Source organism: Gopherus evgoodei, chromosome 5, assembly GCF_007399415.2.
Source record: "Gopherus evgoodei ecotype Sinaloan lineage chromosome 5, rGopEvg1_v1.p, whole genome shotgun sequence".
NCBI classification, from domain to species: domain Eukaryota; kingdom Metazoa; phylum Chordata; order Testudines; family Testudinidae; genus Gopherus; species Gopherus evgoodei.
The window spans coordinates 135,571,554-135,590,532 of record NC_044326.1 but is presented as its reverse complement, the minus strand read 5'-3'; the positions used below and the strand labels follow the sequence as shown (position 1 = coordinate 135,590,532).

General features: G+C 44.1%; 1 protein-coding gene across 7 annotated transcripts in view; it reads right to left on the bottom strand.

The window, feature by feature from the left end:
- The window catches only part of SLC20A2 (solute carrier family 20 member 2), a 72,098-nt gene that overhangs the window by 11,701 nt on the left and 41,418 nt on the right, over positions 1-18,979 (bottom strand). For all 7 annotated transcript variants that reach the window (XM_030565338.1, XM_030565343.1, XM_030565344.1 and 4 more), the window contains exons 6-8: positions 17,064-17,180; positions 16,296-16,502; positions 13,560-14,151 (exon numbers count right to left, since the gene is read on the bottom strand). In XM_030565338.1, the coding sequence (XP_030421198.1) occupies positions 13,560-14,151; positions 16,296-16,502; positions 17,064-17,180 (916 nt within the window). The remainder of the gene's footprint in view (positions 1-13,559; positions 14,152-16,295; positions 16,503-17,063; positions 17,181-18,979) is intronic.

Below are 18,979 nucleotides of genomic sequence, written 5' to 3'. Positions count from 1 at the left end.
GTTCGCCCCCTGCCCAGGGTGGGGGGGAGCTAACCTCACAGCAATGCGCTTAAGAAAGTTTTACATTAAAAAGTGAAATGGTGACCAGATACTCCATTCAATTAACATTAACAACCAGGGGGAAATGAACACAAGCTAAAATATGAAAAGAACAGGTTAAAGAGTATTTAGATAAGTTGGATGTAGTCAAGTCAGCAGGGCCTGATGAAATTCATCCTAAAATACTTAGTCTTAAGGAACTAGCCGAAGCAATCTTGGAACCGTTAGCAGTTATTATCAAGAACTCATGGAGGACACGTGAGGTCTCAGTGGACTGGAGAAGGGCAAACACAGTAATTAACTTTCAAAGGGGAACAAGGAGGACATGGGGAATTACAGACCAGGCCGCCTAACTTTGATACCTGGTAAGATACTAAAATAAATTAAACAATCAATCTGTAAACACCTAGATTAGAACAGGATTGTAAGGAATAGCCAGAATGAATTTGTCAAGAACAAACCAACCTAATTTTCTTCTTTAACAGAGTTACTGGCCTGATAAATGAGGGAGAAGCAGTTGACATGATACACCCTGATTTTAGTAAGGCTTTTGACACAGTCCTACATGACATTCTCATAACCGAACTTTGGAAATGTGGTCTAGATGAAATTACCTTAAGTTGCATATACGACAGGTTGAAAGACCCTACAGAAAGAGTAGTTACGAAGGGTTTGCTGTCAAACTGGAAGGGCGTTTCTAGTGGAGTTCCACAGGGATCACTCCTGGGTCCAGTACTATTCGATATTTTCATTAAATGACTTGGACAATGGAGTGGAGAATATGCTTTAAAATGTGCAGATAACATCAAGCTGGGAGAGGTTGTCGGGGATGGTCACGGTTTACCTGGTCCTGCCTTATTGTAGGGGCTCGACTTGATGACTTGTTGAGGTTCCTTCCAGCCCTACTCTCCTGTGATTCTATGGATTATCGATACATGCAGCCACTTTAGCAGACTACAGCAGATTTTCAGAAGAGCTCAGCATCCAGCAAAAGCTCCTGTTATTGTCAATAGAGGGAAGTGGAAGCTCAATATTTTTTGAGAAATCAGGACACATGTTTCATTGAAGTACCTAAAGGTAAAATGAATGCTTTTGGAAACCTGGCCCCAGTTGTACAGCTAAGGTGAGGTTCTATGAATGCTGTGTCACAATGCCAAGGCTAATACTGCTGAAGAAAGCATAATAACTCTTATCTGAGGCAAATATACTTTACTGATTGTACAGGACTTTCCTTGATATGGTGTGTTGCAATACGACTTGTTAATTGGTATTTTCCTTACCCCAACCCAAGAGAGCACAAAAGGAAGATTGCATTGTAATTATCAGATTCTAATCACATCTAAGTGATTACAAAACGGAAGATAAATAATTTTAAAAAATCAAACACAATTCAATAGATTTAAAATCTAATAGGCAGCTACTCTCTTTACAAACTGATAACAGTGAGTAGGATTCTGAGAATGCAGAGTCCAAGGATTGACAGTTACACTTGTCTTGGTCCAGGACTGGCTATATTTACTCCTGGCACAGTACCAAAACACACAGCTGGAGCAAGGGACAGCTTTAAGGTCTTATACTGTACAAGGCAAGCCACCATGGCTAGGAGTTAATCATTTATATTGTTTCAAAACTGGAGTCCCAGCTTTCATTGGAATAAAGTATTAGTGCCTGATCCTGCCCAAGTCACTGGGAGTCAAGAGTCCTCAGCACCTCCTAGGAAGCATTGAAGTGAAATGCGACCCTTACACTTCATAACTCCTTTTTCCATTTACATGAGTGAAGAAAGAGGTGCCTATGATTGTTTGCCAGTCCATCTGGTCCTTGGCATGGGTTCACAGGTCTTGGAGTTTGTCTTTTTCTCTTCAAACTTCTTTTGACAGAGTCTTTCCATCGTATCCTCTGGCTTTCACATCCTTTCTGGCAGTCCTCTTCCTCACATGCTCTCTTCGATGGTCTTTCTTTTCCCATTCTTACCATGTGTCCAGCCCACCTCAACCGTGCACTCTCCAGTCTATCACTCAGAGTCCCAACTTCATCTTTCCCCTAATTTCTTCCATGCACACTCTGTGTACCCTCCACTTGCCTGTGATTCTCTTTACTATATTATTTTCTACCACCTGTATCATCTTTTCTTCCATCTAAAATGAGGCCCTTACTCTCATTCCATTATTTCATGAGGAATCAAGCTCTAAAATGATGTGAGAAACACTGCCATAAATGGATTTTGCTTACAGATAAATAACTCCAAGAATTGGCCTAGAGCAGTGATTAGGAAGGAAGTTTCTTTTAGGAATCCATAACAAAAAAATGAGACATTCCAATTGCTTGGTAAATTGTATTACTTTAAAAGTGGTTTTATTGTTTGACTTTTAATTGAGTAAAAGTGTCTTAGTGATTTGGAGAAAGGCCCTAGCAGCAATAAATGGTTTAAATTAGTAAAAACTCTGAAAAATGGAGATAATCTGATTTTTAGAAGCACCACACTGATTAAATCCATTGCAGATTAAATCCATTTTAGCTAAACATAAGGTAATTTCAATTAGCAAAAATATTCTAAAATTCCCATGTGCTGACATATCTTCCAAGGAGTCATTGTGAATGCCTGAGCTGTAGCTAAGGCCTGGTCTACACTACGCGTTTATACCAATTTTAGCAGAGTTAAACCGATTTAACGCTGCACCCGTCCACACAACGAGGCCCTTTATATCGATATAAAGGGCTCTTTACACTGGTTTCTGTACTCCTCCCCAACGAGAGGAGTAGCGCTGAAATCGGTATTACCATATCGGATTAGGGTTAGTGTGGCCGCAAATCGACGTTATTGGCCTCCGGGCTGCATCCCACAGTGCACCACTGTGACCGCTCTGGACAGCAATCTGAACTCGGATGCACTGGCCAGGTAGAAGGAAAAGCCCTGCGAACTTTTGAATTTCATTTCCTGTTTGGCCAGCGTGGAGAGCTCACCAGCACAGGTGACCACGCAGAGCTCATCAGCACAGGTCACAATGCAGTTTCCTGAGAATCGAAAAAGAGCTCCAGCATGGACCGCACAGGAGGTACTGGATCTGATCGCTGTATGGGGAGAGGATTCCGTGCTAACAGAACTCCATTCCAAAAGACAAAATGAAAAAACATTTGAAAAAATTTCCAAGGCCATGATGGAGAAAGGCCACACCAGGGACTCAGTGCAGTGCAGAGTGAAAGTTAAGGAGCTCAGAACAAGCCTACCAGAAAACCGAACAAGCAAATGGAAGGTCCGGGGCAGGGCCGAAAAAATGTCGCTTCTATGCTGAGCTGCATGCAATTCTAGGGGGGTCCACCACCACTACCCCACCCCTTGTCCGTGGATTCCGAGGTGGGGGTGGTAATCTCAATCATGGCTGAGGATTCTGCGGACGGGGAAGATGAGAGGGAGGAAGAGGAGGAGGACGAGCTTGCAGAGAGCACACAGCACTCCATTCTCCCCAACAACCAGGAGCTTTTTCTCACCCAGACGGAATTACCCTCCCAAGCCACTAGCCCAGACAATGAAGCCATGGAAGCGACCTCTGGTGAGTGTACCTTTGTAAATATAAAACATGGTTTAAAAGCAAGCGTTTTTTAATGACTGATTTGCCCTGAAGACTTGGGATGCATTCGCAGCCAGTACAGTTATTGGAAAAGTTTGTTAACATGTCTGGGGATGGAGCGGAAATCCTCCAGGGACATCTCCATGAAGCTCTCCTGGAGGTACTCCAAAAGCCTTTGCAGAAGGTTTCTGGGCAAGGCAGCCTTATTCCGTCCACCATGGTAGGACACTTGACCACGCCATGCATGTAGCAAGTAATCTGGTATCATTGCATGACAAAGCCTAGTTGCGTACGGTCCTGGAGTTTGCTGGCATTCAAGCAACATCTGTTCTTTATCTCGCTGTGTTATCCTCAGCAGAGTGATATTGTTCATGGTAACCTGGTTGAAATTCAGGAATTTAAGTAAGGGGACAGAGATGGCCTTTCCTACTGGGCTGTTTGTCTGTTGCTTAAAAGAAATCCTTCCCTGCAGGCAGCCAAACGGAGAGAGTGGAGGGGGAGGAATGGCGCTGAGCTTTTTCGCGTTTGGCTAGCAGGGATCTTCCCTGCTACCAGCTACGCGGTGGGGGGGAGAAGGAGGGTGATTAGCAGTGATCTTCCATGATACCAGCCACGCGGTGAGGGGAGGGGTAAAGCGATCATCCCAGAGAATTGGATGGGGGTGGTGGTTTCTGCTGCTGCATGTTAACAGGAAAGAAGCAGCACTGAACGGGATTTGCTTAGTATTTGGGAAAGGAGAGCACTGTGTATATGAAGTCTGCAGAAGCCGAAAGACAATGGCTTACCATGGCCGCGTGCAAGCTGAATTCTGCTGCCCGGATCTGCGTCTGTGAGATCTCTAACACCAGAGCTGCAGGCACTCAATATTAAGATGCAAAATGCAACCTTGTAGTGAAATCACATGTGCTATGTAAGGTGAATAGTGTTGTTCACTGTGAAAGAATATAACCATTGTTCTGTAAAATGTATCTTTTTAAATACTTCTCTCCCTTTTTTACCTCCCTCATGCAGCTGCAAATTTTTCAAGCCTCCCTACTCCATCCGGAAGGCTATTTCAGATGAAGCAGAGGAAAAAAAAGATGCGAGATGAAATGTTCTCGGAAATCATGGAAGTGACCCGCAATGAAAGAGCTCATCTGAATGAGTGGAAGGACGTGGTATCAAATTACAGGAAAGATGCCAGTGAACGTGAGGACAGGAGGGACGCTCGAGATGAGAGGTGGCGCCAGGAAGATCACAGGTGTAGGCAGGAAGATATGCGGTGGTGGGATGCAACACTCGGGCTGCTGTGTGATCAAACTGACATGCTCCGACATCTGGTGGAGCTTCAGGAACAGCAGCAGGGTCACAGAGTGCTGCTGCAGCCCCTGTGTAACCACCCTCACCACGTTCCATATCTTCCTCACCCAGACGTGTAAGAACACGTGGGGGAAGGCTTCGTGCACCCGCCCACTCCACCCCCGTGGACAGTCCAACCAAAAGGCTATCATTACTTTGAAATATTTTTAGTGGCCTTTTCCTTCCCTCCTATCCTCCTCCCAAACCCCACCCGGGTACCTTGTCAGTCCTCTCCCTCTTTTTATAATGACTTTTTAATAAAGAATACATGATTTTTGAACGATAGTGACTTTATTTCCTTAAGCAAGCTGTAATCGAAGGGGGAGGGTGGGTTGCTTACAGGGAATGAGTCAATCAAGGGGGGCGTTCATCCAGGGGAAACAAACACAACAGTCACACTGTACCTTGGCCCGTGATGAAACTCGTTTTCAAAGCTTCTCCGACGTGCACCGCTTCGTGGTGTGTTCTTCTAATCGCCCTGGTGTCTGGCTGCGCGTAATCAGCGTCCAGGTGATTTGCCTCAGCCTCCCACCCCACCATAAAGGTCTCCCCTTTACTCTCACGGACATTGTGGAGCACACAGCATGCAGCAATAACAATGGGGACATTGGTTTGGCTGAGGTCTGAGCGAGTCAGTAATGTGTGCCAGCATGCCTTTAAATGGTCAAATGCACATTCTACCACCATTCTGCACTTGCTCAGCTTGTAGTTGAACAACTCCTGACTACTGTCCAGGCTGCCTGTGTATGGCTTCATGAGCCATGGCATCAAGGGGTAGGCTGGGTCATCCAGGATAACTACAGGCATTTCAACATCCCCAACTGTTATTTTCTGGTCTGGGAAGTAATTCCCTTGCTGCAGCCATTTAAACAGAGTAGTGTTCCTGAAGACACGAACGTCATGAACCCTCCTTGGCCATCCCACGTGGATGTTGGTAAAACATCCCTTGTGATCCATCAGTGCTTGCAGCACCATTGAAAAGTACCCCTTGCGGTTTACGTACTGGGTGCCCTGGTGCTCCGGTGCCAAGATAGGGATATGGGTTCCATCTATCGCCCCCCCACAGTTAGGGAATCCCATTGCAGCAAAGCCATCCACTATGACCTGCACGTTTCCCAGAGTCACAACCTTTTGTAGCAGCAGCTTAACAATTGCTTTGGCTACTTGCATCACAGCAGCCCCCACAGTAGATTTTCCCACTCCAAATTGATTCCCGACTGACCAGTAGCTGTCTGGCATTGCAAGCTTCCAGAGGGCTATTGCCACTCACTTCTTAACTGTGAGGGCTGTTCTCATCTTGGTATTCTGGCGTTTCAGGGCAGGGAAAGCAAGTCACAAAGTTCCATGAAAGTGCCCTTATGCATGCGAAAGTTTCGCAGCCACTGCGAATCGTCCCAAACCTGCAAAACTATGCGGTCCCACCAGTCTGTGCTGGTTTCCCGGGCCCAAAATCGGCATTTAATGGCTAGAACCTGCCCCATTATCAGCAGAATCTCCAAAGCGCAAGGGCCCGCGGTTTGAGAGAATTCTGTGTCCATGTCCTCATCACTCTTGTCGCCACTCTGCTGTAGCCACCTCCTCCTCGCCTGACTTTGCAGGTCCTGGTTCAGCATAGACTGCACGAGAATGTGCAAGGTGTTTACAACGTCCACGATTGCGGTCTTGATCTGAGCAGGGTCCATGCTTGCTGTGCTATGGCATTTGCACAGTTCACCCAGGAAAAAAGGTGTGAAACGGTTATCTGCTGCTTTCAGGGAGAGAGGGGTGAGGCTGTACCCAGAACCACCCACGACAATGTTTTTTGCCCCATCAGGCACTGGGATCTCAACCCAGAATTCCAAGGGGCGGGGGAGACTGTAGGAACTATGGGATAGCTACCCACAGTGCAACGCTCTGGAAATCAACACTAGCCTCGGTACATGGACGCACACCGCCGAATTAATGTGCTTAGTGTGGCCGCGTGCACTCGACTTTATACAATCTGTTTTACAAAACCGGTTTATGTAAAATCGGAATAATCCCGTAGTGTAGACATACCCCCAGAATGACAAAGTCAACAGAAGCACAAAGGAAATGATTGGAAGCCCTGTGGTGTAGGATTGCAAAAACGATTCTGCCTGGAAAGAAGAAGAGTCACTTGATTGAATCACTTACAATTTTTAAACCAAGACTTCATTGCTGTACCCACAGTTTGTAGGGCCAAATTACATTATTTAGGTGTTTAAGTACCAGATTTGCAGGCCCAAATAGATAAGTAGATGTCTAAATGCACTTACTGGTACCTGCAATCTTATGGGTGCAGAAACAGACTGGGTATAGCCAGGCAGAAAATCTGACTTGAAGGATGTAGTGAAAACTGATCAGTCCTTCCTTTTTATATTGTTGCATAATACAGAACAAAGTGTGTCTGAAATTAACAGCAGGTAAATTTAGAACAAGTAAATTGTTGGCTCATAGTGATCCCTAAGAGACTCATCACTGACACTTAAAAGCCCTGCTAGCAATTGGTCAGAAGATAGAAAAGTCTTCATAAACTGCAACAGCACAGATCCTTTTTTGTATTAAAATAGTTCTAATTATATACACTTCTCACTGGCAGATGGTATCTCTGACTTGAACAAGCCTAGTCCACAATGAAAGGGTTACCTGCTAGTATCACACAACAAACAGGCAAGGCAAAACCTGCTGATCAGTGCTTAGCCCTGGAGGAGTCTGGCTGGGCAGGCTCCTGCTAAGCAGGGGCAGAGAGGAGGGGAATCTGACTGTTGTGCCAGCATCTGGCCACAGAGTCTGATAGGGTATCTTGAGGAGAGGACGATGAGCAACTTGGTTTCAGTAGGAACAGATACTACCCCCAGTTCCCCTCTGCCTCACACACCAGGGCACTTGATATAGGACAACCTAATTTCATCTTGCAGTAGCAGAGACAGAGGAGGTGATTCCTAATGAGCCCTGAATAGGGGAGACTATTATCCCCGTTGGACAGATGGGAACTGAAGTACAAGAAGGCTGAGTTGCCACAGCTGACACAGGAAACCCTGTGAAGCAGGGAATCTGTCTCCTCCAACACACCCGGTCCTTGTGGATGAGGTGGGAAGAAACAAAATTTAAGCCTGAAGGGATCTTTCTGGTCACCTAGTCTGCCTTCATGTGTAACACACAGGCCACAGGACTTCTCTGAATCAATTCCTGTTTGAACCAGAGCATGTCTCTTTTATAAAAACATCCAATCTAATCTGAGGAAATGAGCTAATAAGGGAGACTCTCCTCCCGCCCCCACTCCCAACATACACACGCAGGCATGATCCTGTAATCTGACTCTAGGCAGAACACAGGCCCTAGATTTCATCCAGAAATTCCTGCAGCAAGTCCAAAAATTTGTGGTGGAACTAGAGCACCTCTTTTAGAGACCCCAAGGGATAGAGAATCCATTACATCCCTGGGGACCTGATCCAAAGACCACTGAATTCGGAGAAAGCCTTTCCATTAACTTCAGTGGGCTTTGGACCAAGCCCTTGGTGAGCAGTGTGCCCTGCCTCTGATGGTGTCGGAGGATTAGGAAGGTGCCCAGCATGCCAGTGGGTTATTAGGTCACTGGGTCCCCCAGCAGAAGTCAGCTACAGGCAGGGTAACCCCTTCGTGTGGAGAGATAGGACTGAGAGGCTTCTTGGGGACAGCCATCAATTCAGACTTCTGAATGCCTAGCTGGATCCCATCACCTACTGTTAGGTATATTTACAATATTGCACGAGGAACAGTATTGTGCTCCTGATCACTAAAATCCATAGTCCTCCAGAAGATGCATACAACCCTCTCTGGTGACCAGTAAGGCCCCGGCCCTTCCAACTTGTTCGGAGAATTAGCCCCAGACAACAAAACACTGGCAGCTCTGTATGCAGTCACACTCTTGGGCCACATCTTTTGTCTAAACTGCCCTTTTCATTCTTGTGTTGACCTCTGAGTGGTCCCGTGTGCTCCCCTTGTGCCTGAGTGCTGAGCCAGTGAAACCTGTACACGCCACACAATTAATTAAGTTTAACAACAACATTTTTTCAGAGCTTCTGTTCTAACGCATTTAGCTGGGATTTAAAATTCTTTAGCTTTTATTCAGCACGTGAACACCACGTTGTCACATGGCTCCTGGATTGGCTCACAGTTAGTCCCAGGCCCTGGAACAGATCCAGTGTCGTTGCCACAGCACATTCAAGCTTACAGCAGGGAGGTGGCCTGAACGAAACAACCAGCCAAATAAGGTATTATCGTTGCTCTCTGCTGCTTTGAATAGTCAGCCGCTATTGCTACTATCCCTGTTGATGTCAGCCCAAAGAGGAGCCCAGAGTGCTGCAAATGCTGAATCCTGAGGCAAAAACCCGAGCTATTTACGGTGTTGGTATGATATCAGCATGTAGAAATATGCATCATGAAGGACTGTCGAGGCCAGATTTCCTGGCTCAGCTATCATGGTCAGTGAGTCCATTTTAACTTGGTTTGGGAGGCAATGCACCGATTTAACCTCTTCAAGGCCTGAATCAAAAGTCTTCCCCTAGTCTCTTCTGTATGATGGAACACATGGAACATATCCATATTATTATGTACTGTGCACCAAAAGTCCAATCAACAATGTACAAAGCGTGGAGAACACTGATCTGCAGGAAGCTTACAATACAATCCACACTGGACATCACTTGTTCAGTCTACATGTAATTATCAACCAGCCTGTACATCACTATAATGCACTTACATAAAATATAAAATAGGGCAAACATCAAACTTCATACAGCTGATAATTTATAACTTTCCCCCTCTTCTCTCTCTTTATCCTCTCCCACACTTGAGGGGTCCGTAGGAAAGGGCCTGGCAGAAGACTTGGCAAATGAGGGGTGGGTGTTCCAATGTAGGGGGAGTCTTGGGGAAAGAGGACAAGACAGGAGTGAGGAGCCTGGTAAGGGAGCAGGAGGAGATGAACTGTGCAGAGCCTTGAAGATGTGGATTAAGAGAGACCCTTAGGAGAGAAAGAAGGGGAAGTTAGCTGACAGGATTCAAAGGGAGAGTGTGAAAGAGAAGCCCTGCAGCAGCATTTGTAAAGGACTGAAAACGGGTAAGTTGAGAAGCTGAAGACAGAATTAAAAAGGCTGCAGAAGTCGGAATGTGAGAGAGAGTCTGGCCCAGGGTTTTGGTGGTAGGATTTTAGCAATGCTGTATAGGCTATAACCTTGAAAAAGCATCAGATGACACTGGGACTACAGTCTCTTAAATGATGTATTTTCTCCAAATCTCTGGATTGCTTTAGAGGACAACTTGAAAAATGAGTCCACTACCTTGCTAGAGTGGAAATTCCTGACCTCTGTGGGGCTAACTTGCAAGCCTGAAGGGATGTGGCTCCACAGCTCAATACTCAGGGGGCTGCCTCTTATCTGGGAATCTGAATCACATCCTTCTAAAGTTCACCAAAGATACAGGTCCGCTTTGTCCACGGGAATTGAGGGGGCTGAAACAGCTTTAACCTTGGCAAGCAGCGCTGGGGGCTTAACCACAGCCTTTTCGGAAGCTGGGACTTGTGTAGAGCCTGCTAAAAATAGAAAGCCGACTGCCTCAAAGAGAGACCAAACAGAAGGGTGCCCTTCCCCTGGGGAGACTGTGAGAACTGGGAGAGTTCTCTTCTCAGGGAAACTGCAGTTTTAGCAAACAGTGTCGAGCCAGGAAGGAGCGGCATGGAAACCTCAAGTCAGAATCCACTAGGAACACTCAATCCACAAGAATTGCCATGCAACATGAGTCAAAGGTTCTCTCTAGGACAGCGTACTCTTCACTGGAAAATGCTTCAGCAGCCATGATAATTGCCCCACAAGTTATCTTCCTCTGACCCCAAGGAATTGGTTCTAATACTGGGCAGAAATGAGTGTGCTCTCCCCTGGAGAAAGGTATGCAATGTTGTTGTAACTGTGTTGGTCCCAAGGCATTAGATACAAAAGGTGAGGGAGGTAATATCTTTTATTGGACCTGCTTCTGTTGGTGAGAGAGGAGGTAGAAGGCTGGAGGAAGGTGGCATATACAAACTGAGTGAGCTGGCTAAGCCTCCTAAGTTTCCTCCAACATACATAAGCAGTGGCCACCACAAATCCAAAAGAAGAGTGGAAGCGCTGGGCCCGGAGCCTCCCAGACAAAAGGCAACCCACACAACAGCAAACAGCCTGCTCATGGCCACTTCCTGCAACCTAGGGGCACAAGCCACACAGAAGGAGAAAAGGCTTCCTGATCAGAAACACCGTGCCAGTAGCCTGGTGTGTGTGATACAACAGCCCCAAAACTCCTTAATGCAGCATGGCAGTGCAAAGGATACACACGGGTACCTAATTTCCTGGCCACTCTCACTGCTCAGCCTCTATGAGGCTCTGCCTTTCTCACATTCCTCCCTTTTTATTTGAAAGGGTTTCTATTCTGGTATTGTCCAGTGCAACTCTATATTCACTGCCTAGCTCCCCTTCCTAAACCACCCCCTGCTACGCTACCACTTCGCCTCTTTTACTGCTCTCATCTTATTCTACCCTTCTGTCCTGGTCTAAAGCTCTCACAACCAGTCCCACCAGTCATTATTGACATTGAGGGGGCCGTTTTTTCCAACATGGGGGGGGAACCAGAAGAGTTGGTGAGATATAAAGAAGTTTGCCATTTCTTACAGTGCTTATCGCAAACACTGCTTGGGATATACTGCTACACTCAGGCCTTGATCCTGGAGCTGACTGCACGAGGACACACTCCTGTATTTGCACTGAGCTTCAGTAAAGTCAATGGGGCTCTGCAGAGGAGTAGGGAGGAAGACACCCACATGCAGTCAACTGTAGGATCAGGGCCTTAGATTTGGAGCCCAGAGATCTTGAACCCTCTTTTTGTGGTGTATACACAGTGCCTAACATGAAGGAACCCCAAGCCTTTGCTGAAGCCTCCAGGCATCACCACAATACAAATAATACGCAATACAGAATTAAAGAAAAACAGGCTAACAAGCAACAGTTAAATAAATGCCTTGCACAAAATTAAGTGAAGTCTGTTTTGTCCTTGCAATTTTATCAGTCAAGAGACCTTGAAATAAACAAAGTATATTATAAAAATGTGCATCCTCTGACCAGGGGCGGCTCTAAGCACGGCAGTCCCAAGCACAGCAGTCAGGCAGCTTTCGGCAACATGCCTGAGGGAGGTCTGCCGGTCCTGCGCCTTCAGCATACCTGCCGCCAAAGCTGTGGGACCGGAGACCTCCCGCAGGCATGCCGCCGAAAGCTGCCTGACTGCCGCCCTCACGGTGACTGTCAGGCTGCGCCTCGCAGCTTGACACCCCAGACACGCACTTGGTGCGCTGGTGCCTGGAGCTGCCCCGGCTCTGCAGTGTGATATGGATGGGAAGACCCTAGCACCTGCCCCTAGCCTCAACTACTTCAGCATGGGCTGTGTGGGAGTAAGGATCCACATCTATGGACCAGCCCTAGGTGACATGCAAAATGCACTCCTGGATCATTGCTGCAATAGCAAGTCAATCTCAAAAAAGGAATGTACTATAGTATATGCAGCCAGTTAAAACCACTTAAACGTTTGTTTAGTTCCCATAACCACATCACAAAAATATTCCGAAATGGGCAAAGTGAGGCAATAAAGTGGATCCCAGAATAAAGTATGAATCTAGTCAAAATGAAAAATCACGTGAAGGGATTAAACTATCAAGCGCAATAAGTCAGACTGGAGAGAGTCTGAGCCATGTCTTTTCTCCTACAGAAGTGCAGACTTTGAGTGGTCTCATTGAAATGAACAGGAGTAAAATCCTATTCCCCATGAACAAAGGTGTCAGAAACAGGCTCAAAGTTTGGTTTTCATGTCAACCCTTTACCCCACAACACAAGCTGTAGCCAGTTTGTAACAGAATGTTTGATCTTCAGAGTGGAGAGAGGTTAATAGTAAGGTGCCCCACAGTGTAGCAGTGGGACCAGCATCACTAAGCCTGCTTATTAAGAGGGATATTTTCCAAGGCACAAGAGGCAGCAACTCCCTGGTGGGCCCTATTTGTACCTTGGGAAGTCTCCCCCCAGCCCCCAGAGCTTTGGAAGAAGTAGACAGTGAGCTGGTGAGGCTGTTTTGGTTAGTAAAATGAGAACAGAGAAATTCTACATGACTGGAACACACTGAATGATTGGGCACCATGATGAAAGATTAACTTCAGTCTAAGCACATTGACAAAAATAGTCTAAACTTCTCATTTGCTGATGGGCTCTGATCTCTGAGTAAAAATAGCTCCCAAGGGTAGGGACTGTCTTTGTTTTGCTTGTTTATGCAGAGTCTACCACACAAAAGGGCCCTGATCCCTGACAGGGGCCTCCGTGTGCTGCAATTCACCAAAACTTGAACTATTTAAGCATAGAATAGAAAAGAGGTTACTGCTATGGGGAAAGAAAATATTAACTGAGCAGCCCAAGTCTTTAGAAACATTGGCTATATCAACATAGTAAGATTCTCTAGCAAAGAACTGATGTCCCAGTGCTTACATACACCCCTCCTGGGTGCCAAATAATTCTCCAAGCTCTGAGTTTAATTAATACGCACTTCGCTTGTGAGTTCTCGCACACTTACCTGACATCATTACCGCCATGGGCAAAAGATCCAAAGCAGGCTGTTAGGATCTGGAGAAAGTGAAAAAGTAGGTGGACCTGAGAGGTGTCCTTCTCCTCCTTCTCCTCTTCTACAGAATCTTCTGGGAGTTGGTTAGGATCTGCTAGGTCTGATGCCAACTTCATTTCCACACCACCTTCCTCCGCCTCAATCTCTGCCTCAGCTACAGCATTGCAGTAGCTAGAATAGCTATCATAGCGAACTCTCTTTTTAGAATAGGCCACTGTGTCTCCCACCAACTTTTCACTGTCTTCTGGGGTTGATGGATCAACTGCCTTGAAGGATGAATGGACTGGCATTCCACAGATGGCAGCTGTGTAACAAGTGTAGCTGTTGTTGCGACGCAGTATCTTGTAATTGTTTTCTTGTGAGGGCCTATCGTTGTTTGCCCTGTCCAGATGTATTTTGTGTAGCAAGTCTTTGTACAACCCTGAGTCTTTATGCACAGTGTGGTACACCTGGCCATCACTCCTCACATGGCCGCCATCAAAATTAAAAGTGCCATTGGAAACAGGAGATTTCATGGTGGTTTGCGTCATAGAAAAAGCCCTTCCTGTAAAGGCAGATGGTCAGATTTTATTTCTATCATATGAAATATGAAAGTTCTATGCTTAGCAAGACACCAAAACAAGGTGTAAATGGCTGAAGAGACAGCCATCTGCAGTATATGATACAGAAGTTCATCTCGGATACATGAATGCATTGATCAATTTAAAACCAAACATGCTCCCTGGAAATTTCCACTACATGTGTCTGACGAAGTGGGTATTCACCTACAAAAGCTTACGCTCCAATACATCTGTTAGTCTATAAGGTGCCACAAGACTCTTTGTCACTTTAAACCAAACATGGTTAACTTTTAAGGGAATGTCTACAGTTGGGAGTATGGATGGTTTTAAGGTTAAGGCACTGATCTGTGCCTCAGTACATCTTTGCTCAAGTCCCAGATCCCCCACAGACCCACTGTGTGACTTTGGGCACGTACCTTAGACTGGAATTTGGGTGCCTAACACAAGGCAACTTTTAAAATTCTACCCGTAATCTCTCTATGTCTGAATTACCCATTTCTAAAATGGTAGTAAAACTTTTAGATAATGTTTTCACCTCTTAGCTCAGAGAGCCTACTCACCTTTGGCTTGTCTATTTAGATTGTAAGCATTCCAGGACAGGAACAGTCCTCTGACTATGGGTTTCTTCAGAGTAAGGGGAAAATTTTCAAAAGTGCCTAGGTGACTTAGAAACCTAATTCCCATTTTTAAAAGTGCCTAAGTCACTTTTGAAAATGGAGATTTAAGTGTGTTTGAAAATTTTACACTAAATAAATAATAATGTGCCATGCAACTTTACTGGTAGTCAATCATTGGATTTTGGGAGCACTGATTGTATAGATGCCATGAACTGAACCCAAAGCTTATGAATAAAAGCATATTACTGCGGGCACTCTAACAATATTACAAATAAAGTTGTTAATGTTGCCCAGTTAAAAGTTCAGAAATGGAAAAGTTAAAGCTGCTAAAGAAATGTTAATAAACATATTGAATATCCTGTATTTTTTACTTCTATTGACATAATAAACATAGTGACACACTGCTATTTTTATCTATATTGTATGCTTGTCTACACATGTTTATATTAAATGTGAATTACAGGATTCACAGAGTGGCTAAGTTAACATTGCTGAACACACCTTAACTTTTCCATTTCTGAACTTTGGGGATTTTAACTATTCAACATTACAATATTGTTGTTTTGTTTTATTTTAAGGTGGTCTGTAGTGGCAGTATACATTTATGGAGATAATACATCCAATTAGTTTGTTCTCACCAGATCAAATGGTCCACTATTAATAGTAATTATACAGATCAGTATAGACGCCGCTTCAGTGTCAATGAGAAAAAGAAAAACTCCTAGCTGACTAGCTAATAGGCACCACTCAGCCAACTGTGTCTCTTAATTGTGAAAAACTGCATTTACTTATATGCACTGCACACTTAGGCCATAACCATGCCAACTGCACCGTGCCGCATGGACAAAACCTTGCATCCATGTAGAGCTCCATCCAAATCAACGTGGCTCTGTGTGAGCACAGGGATCCAGCCACACAAACCAGCTTGCAGAATCAGGGCTTCAAATGAGAGCTTTATTACACGCATAGATACTTTATGTATGTGTGGACTCGTAAGTGTGATTCTTCTAGTGGATATACTCCAAATGCTCATAAATTTGTAAACTCAAGCCCAACATTTTCCCAAACTAGCTAGAACAGTATACTCTGAATTTCCATGCTAAATTTGAACTTCTATAGTTCAACTGCTTTCGTACTCTTTGCCTTCTAAAATGCGGTTTTAAGAATAGGAAATAAGTATTATCAGGTATAGAAGAATTTCCTTTTTCAGCTGTATATAAAACTCAAATACTGCCAAACAACATTTCCTCTCTTTGTTTTTTAAATCATCTTTGGAAAATTTACCTCAAAAAAAAGAGAATATTTTCACTAAATTGTGAGCAAGCAAAAAAAAGAGCTAACATGAACTGCTGTAGGAAAACAAAGAAGTGGATACATAGTGAGAGGAAGGGTTTGTAAGAACTGTTAAGTTAAAAAGAAAATTATACTTAATATAGATGGATGTAACACATGCCCATGAGGAAGATACCCCATCAACACAATGAAAGACAAGACAGTTAATGTTTTCTTACCATATGGCACACGGGGATGGTTTCCATTTGCTATTCCGCTATCTGACACTCCAGCAGCTTCTGTTATTGGGCCAGTGAGGGGAATGGTGCTCTCATCAGTTGCTTTGACTCCAGGAAGCTCTTTAAAAACAGGTGTCTCCTCCTCTTGAATTTTATCAAGACTTTCATCCGATATCCTTGACAACGCGGCTTCTTTCTTTAACCGGCCTAAGGAAATGTCAGGATTAGAATTCTAAACCAATCTTTTATAGGATGGTTAGGGTTATTCAAACTTATCTATACTACTGCTGGTGTTCCTAACAAAATGCCAGTATCATTAAAAATATAAACTTGAATACAGCAACTTGAGTGGTTTGGTTTCTGTTTTGTTAATTAATCTAGACATTCATGGGAATTTATTACTAGCATATTTATCTTCATTAACCTCTCTGAGAACCATGAAAATGCCTTGTACCTATCTACAAGTTCACTAGGTGATATTATTGAAGTCCTCCAATTTGCTAATGCAATCTGAAACTTTCTATTTTTTAAACTCTGCAACCCTGTTCAGCGGACATCACAAGGTAGTTTTAAGTTAAAAACCTATTATAAAACAAAAAGCCTTGATTAGTTTAACTTTACAGTAAAATAAAAGAAATGGTTTAAATACAGTCATTGTGCAAGTCCTTTTTCTTTCCTTTAACACCTATATTTCAAAACCTAAAATAGAATATATTCAAGTTCACAAGGGATTTTACAGCACTAGCATTTCATCTACCAAATACTTACTTTCTATTTTTCTCTTCATCCACGGACACACGAAAATCCACACTAGAACAGCAAATACTATAGCTATACCAAATGATGTTAGGACTATTATCCATATAGGAAGTACCAGTCCTAGCACTGTGAAGAGAAAAGAAGAAAGTTAAAGGTTAATGTGAAAAAATGTCAGTTCCTTAAAATATTACAACTTCAGTATTAAAGATAACTCCCTGCCTAACTGAACCCTCCAGCTTGGTAGCCAAGAAGCTCTTTCAGCTTTTTTTGTTTTGATGCGGCAAGCCTATACAAGGGAAGGGATAAAGCTTTTGAAAAGGGTCAGTTTGGCCGATTAAGACCTCAGTTATGGCAAAAATGAAATTTCACTTATTTGGCAAATGCCACACACTGAGGTCAAGAATGAACTATTTCTCTGTGGTTAGAAAGTTAACATTTGAAGTGGATTTACAAACTATACTGAAAGCAAATGCATTGGAACAGGAATTTCACTTGAGAATATTCAGTGCAACTCCTTTATTTACGCTGACTAAAAGAATAAAGATGAACCTCTTAAAAATGTATAGGCTTGAGTGTTACAGATTCTCAGCTGTTGTCAGCCTCAACACTGAGAGATTTGGGGGCCATACTTTCATGAGTATTTTCTAGCGCACTATTTAGGCATGTATATACCCTGAGATGCAGAAGAAAGTTGGTGTTAAGGTAATAACACTGGCAAAGTGGGTGCTGTCTCCCCCTCTGGGGATTGTCCCCTAGAGAACAGCAGCTTTTTGTTACTATCAGCAAAGGAAGTAACATCATCAGCAGAGACAACATCAGTTCATCTGCACTGCATGCAAAATGTCCTCAGTTCACAGCCTACTGGTAACCCATGTGAAAGGGACAAACGCTTCCATCATATGTAGCTACCATCGTTCAGGGAGGTGCTGTTCCTACACTAATGTAAAAACTCCTTCGGTTGGAGTAAGCTGCCTCTACACTATTGGCTCATGCCAGCATAGCTACGGCGACGCAGAGCTGCTAGTAGTATCTCTGTAATACACACACCCCCTCAGAGGAGTTGCCTTAATGCTACACTGGCTATGGACAATTTCTTGTAATGAGGAGAAAACAAAGGAAATTAATTTAGATACACTGGACCAGGCCCCCAACAATGTAGCCAATTTATACTCATTGAGGATCTGGGCTGCTAACTGCAGTTTTAAAAAGCCTGACCACTCTCACAACACCCAAGCAGCACTAGAGGGACTGCAGCACTATGCCCTCTATGGCAAAACATCCAGAAAGAATCTGAGTGGGCTGGTACTGCGCCTCCTAGGAAGGCACAAGTGACAGAGAAGAGGGCAGCAACGGAGCTCAGGGTAAAAAGATAAAACCCTCTACTGAACAGACTGCCTGAACTTCAGATTGCCATACATTTGTATTTTAAAAATCAAGGAAACGATTAAGGTTCTGGGAGACTAATGGAACGAGATCTACAAATCCTTTGCCTATATTATTTGTTAAGGTAAGAATTTAACATTGTCATAAACAGATAAGTAAGAGTTAATAGAACAAAAGTGCTTCATATCTCTTTTGCCTGGAAAGGGTTAACAAGAACAGTGAGCCTGGCTGTCCCCTGACCAGAGGACCAATCAGGGGACAGGATACTTCCAAAACTTGAGTGAGGGAAGTTTGTGTGTGTGCTGTTAGTTTTTGGTGGTTGTTCACTTTGGGGGCTCAGAGGGACCAGACGTGCAACCAGGTTTCTCTCCAATCTCTCTGATACAGGCTCTTATAAGTTCAAAATAGTGAATACTAGGTGATAAGGCGAGCTAAGCTTATGTTTATTTTCTTTATTTGCAAATATGTATTTGGCTGGGAGGAGTTCAAATGTGTATTTGGCTGGAAGGAGTTCAAATTTGTATTTTGATGAAAGGATTTTA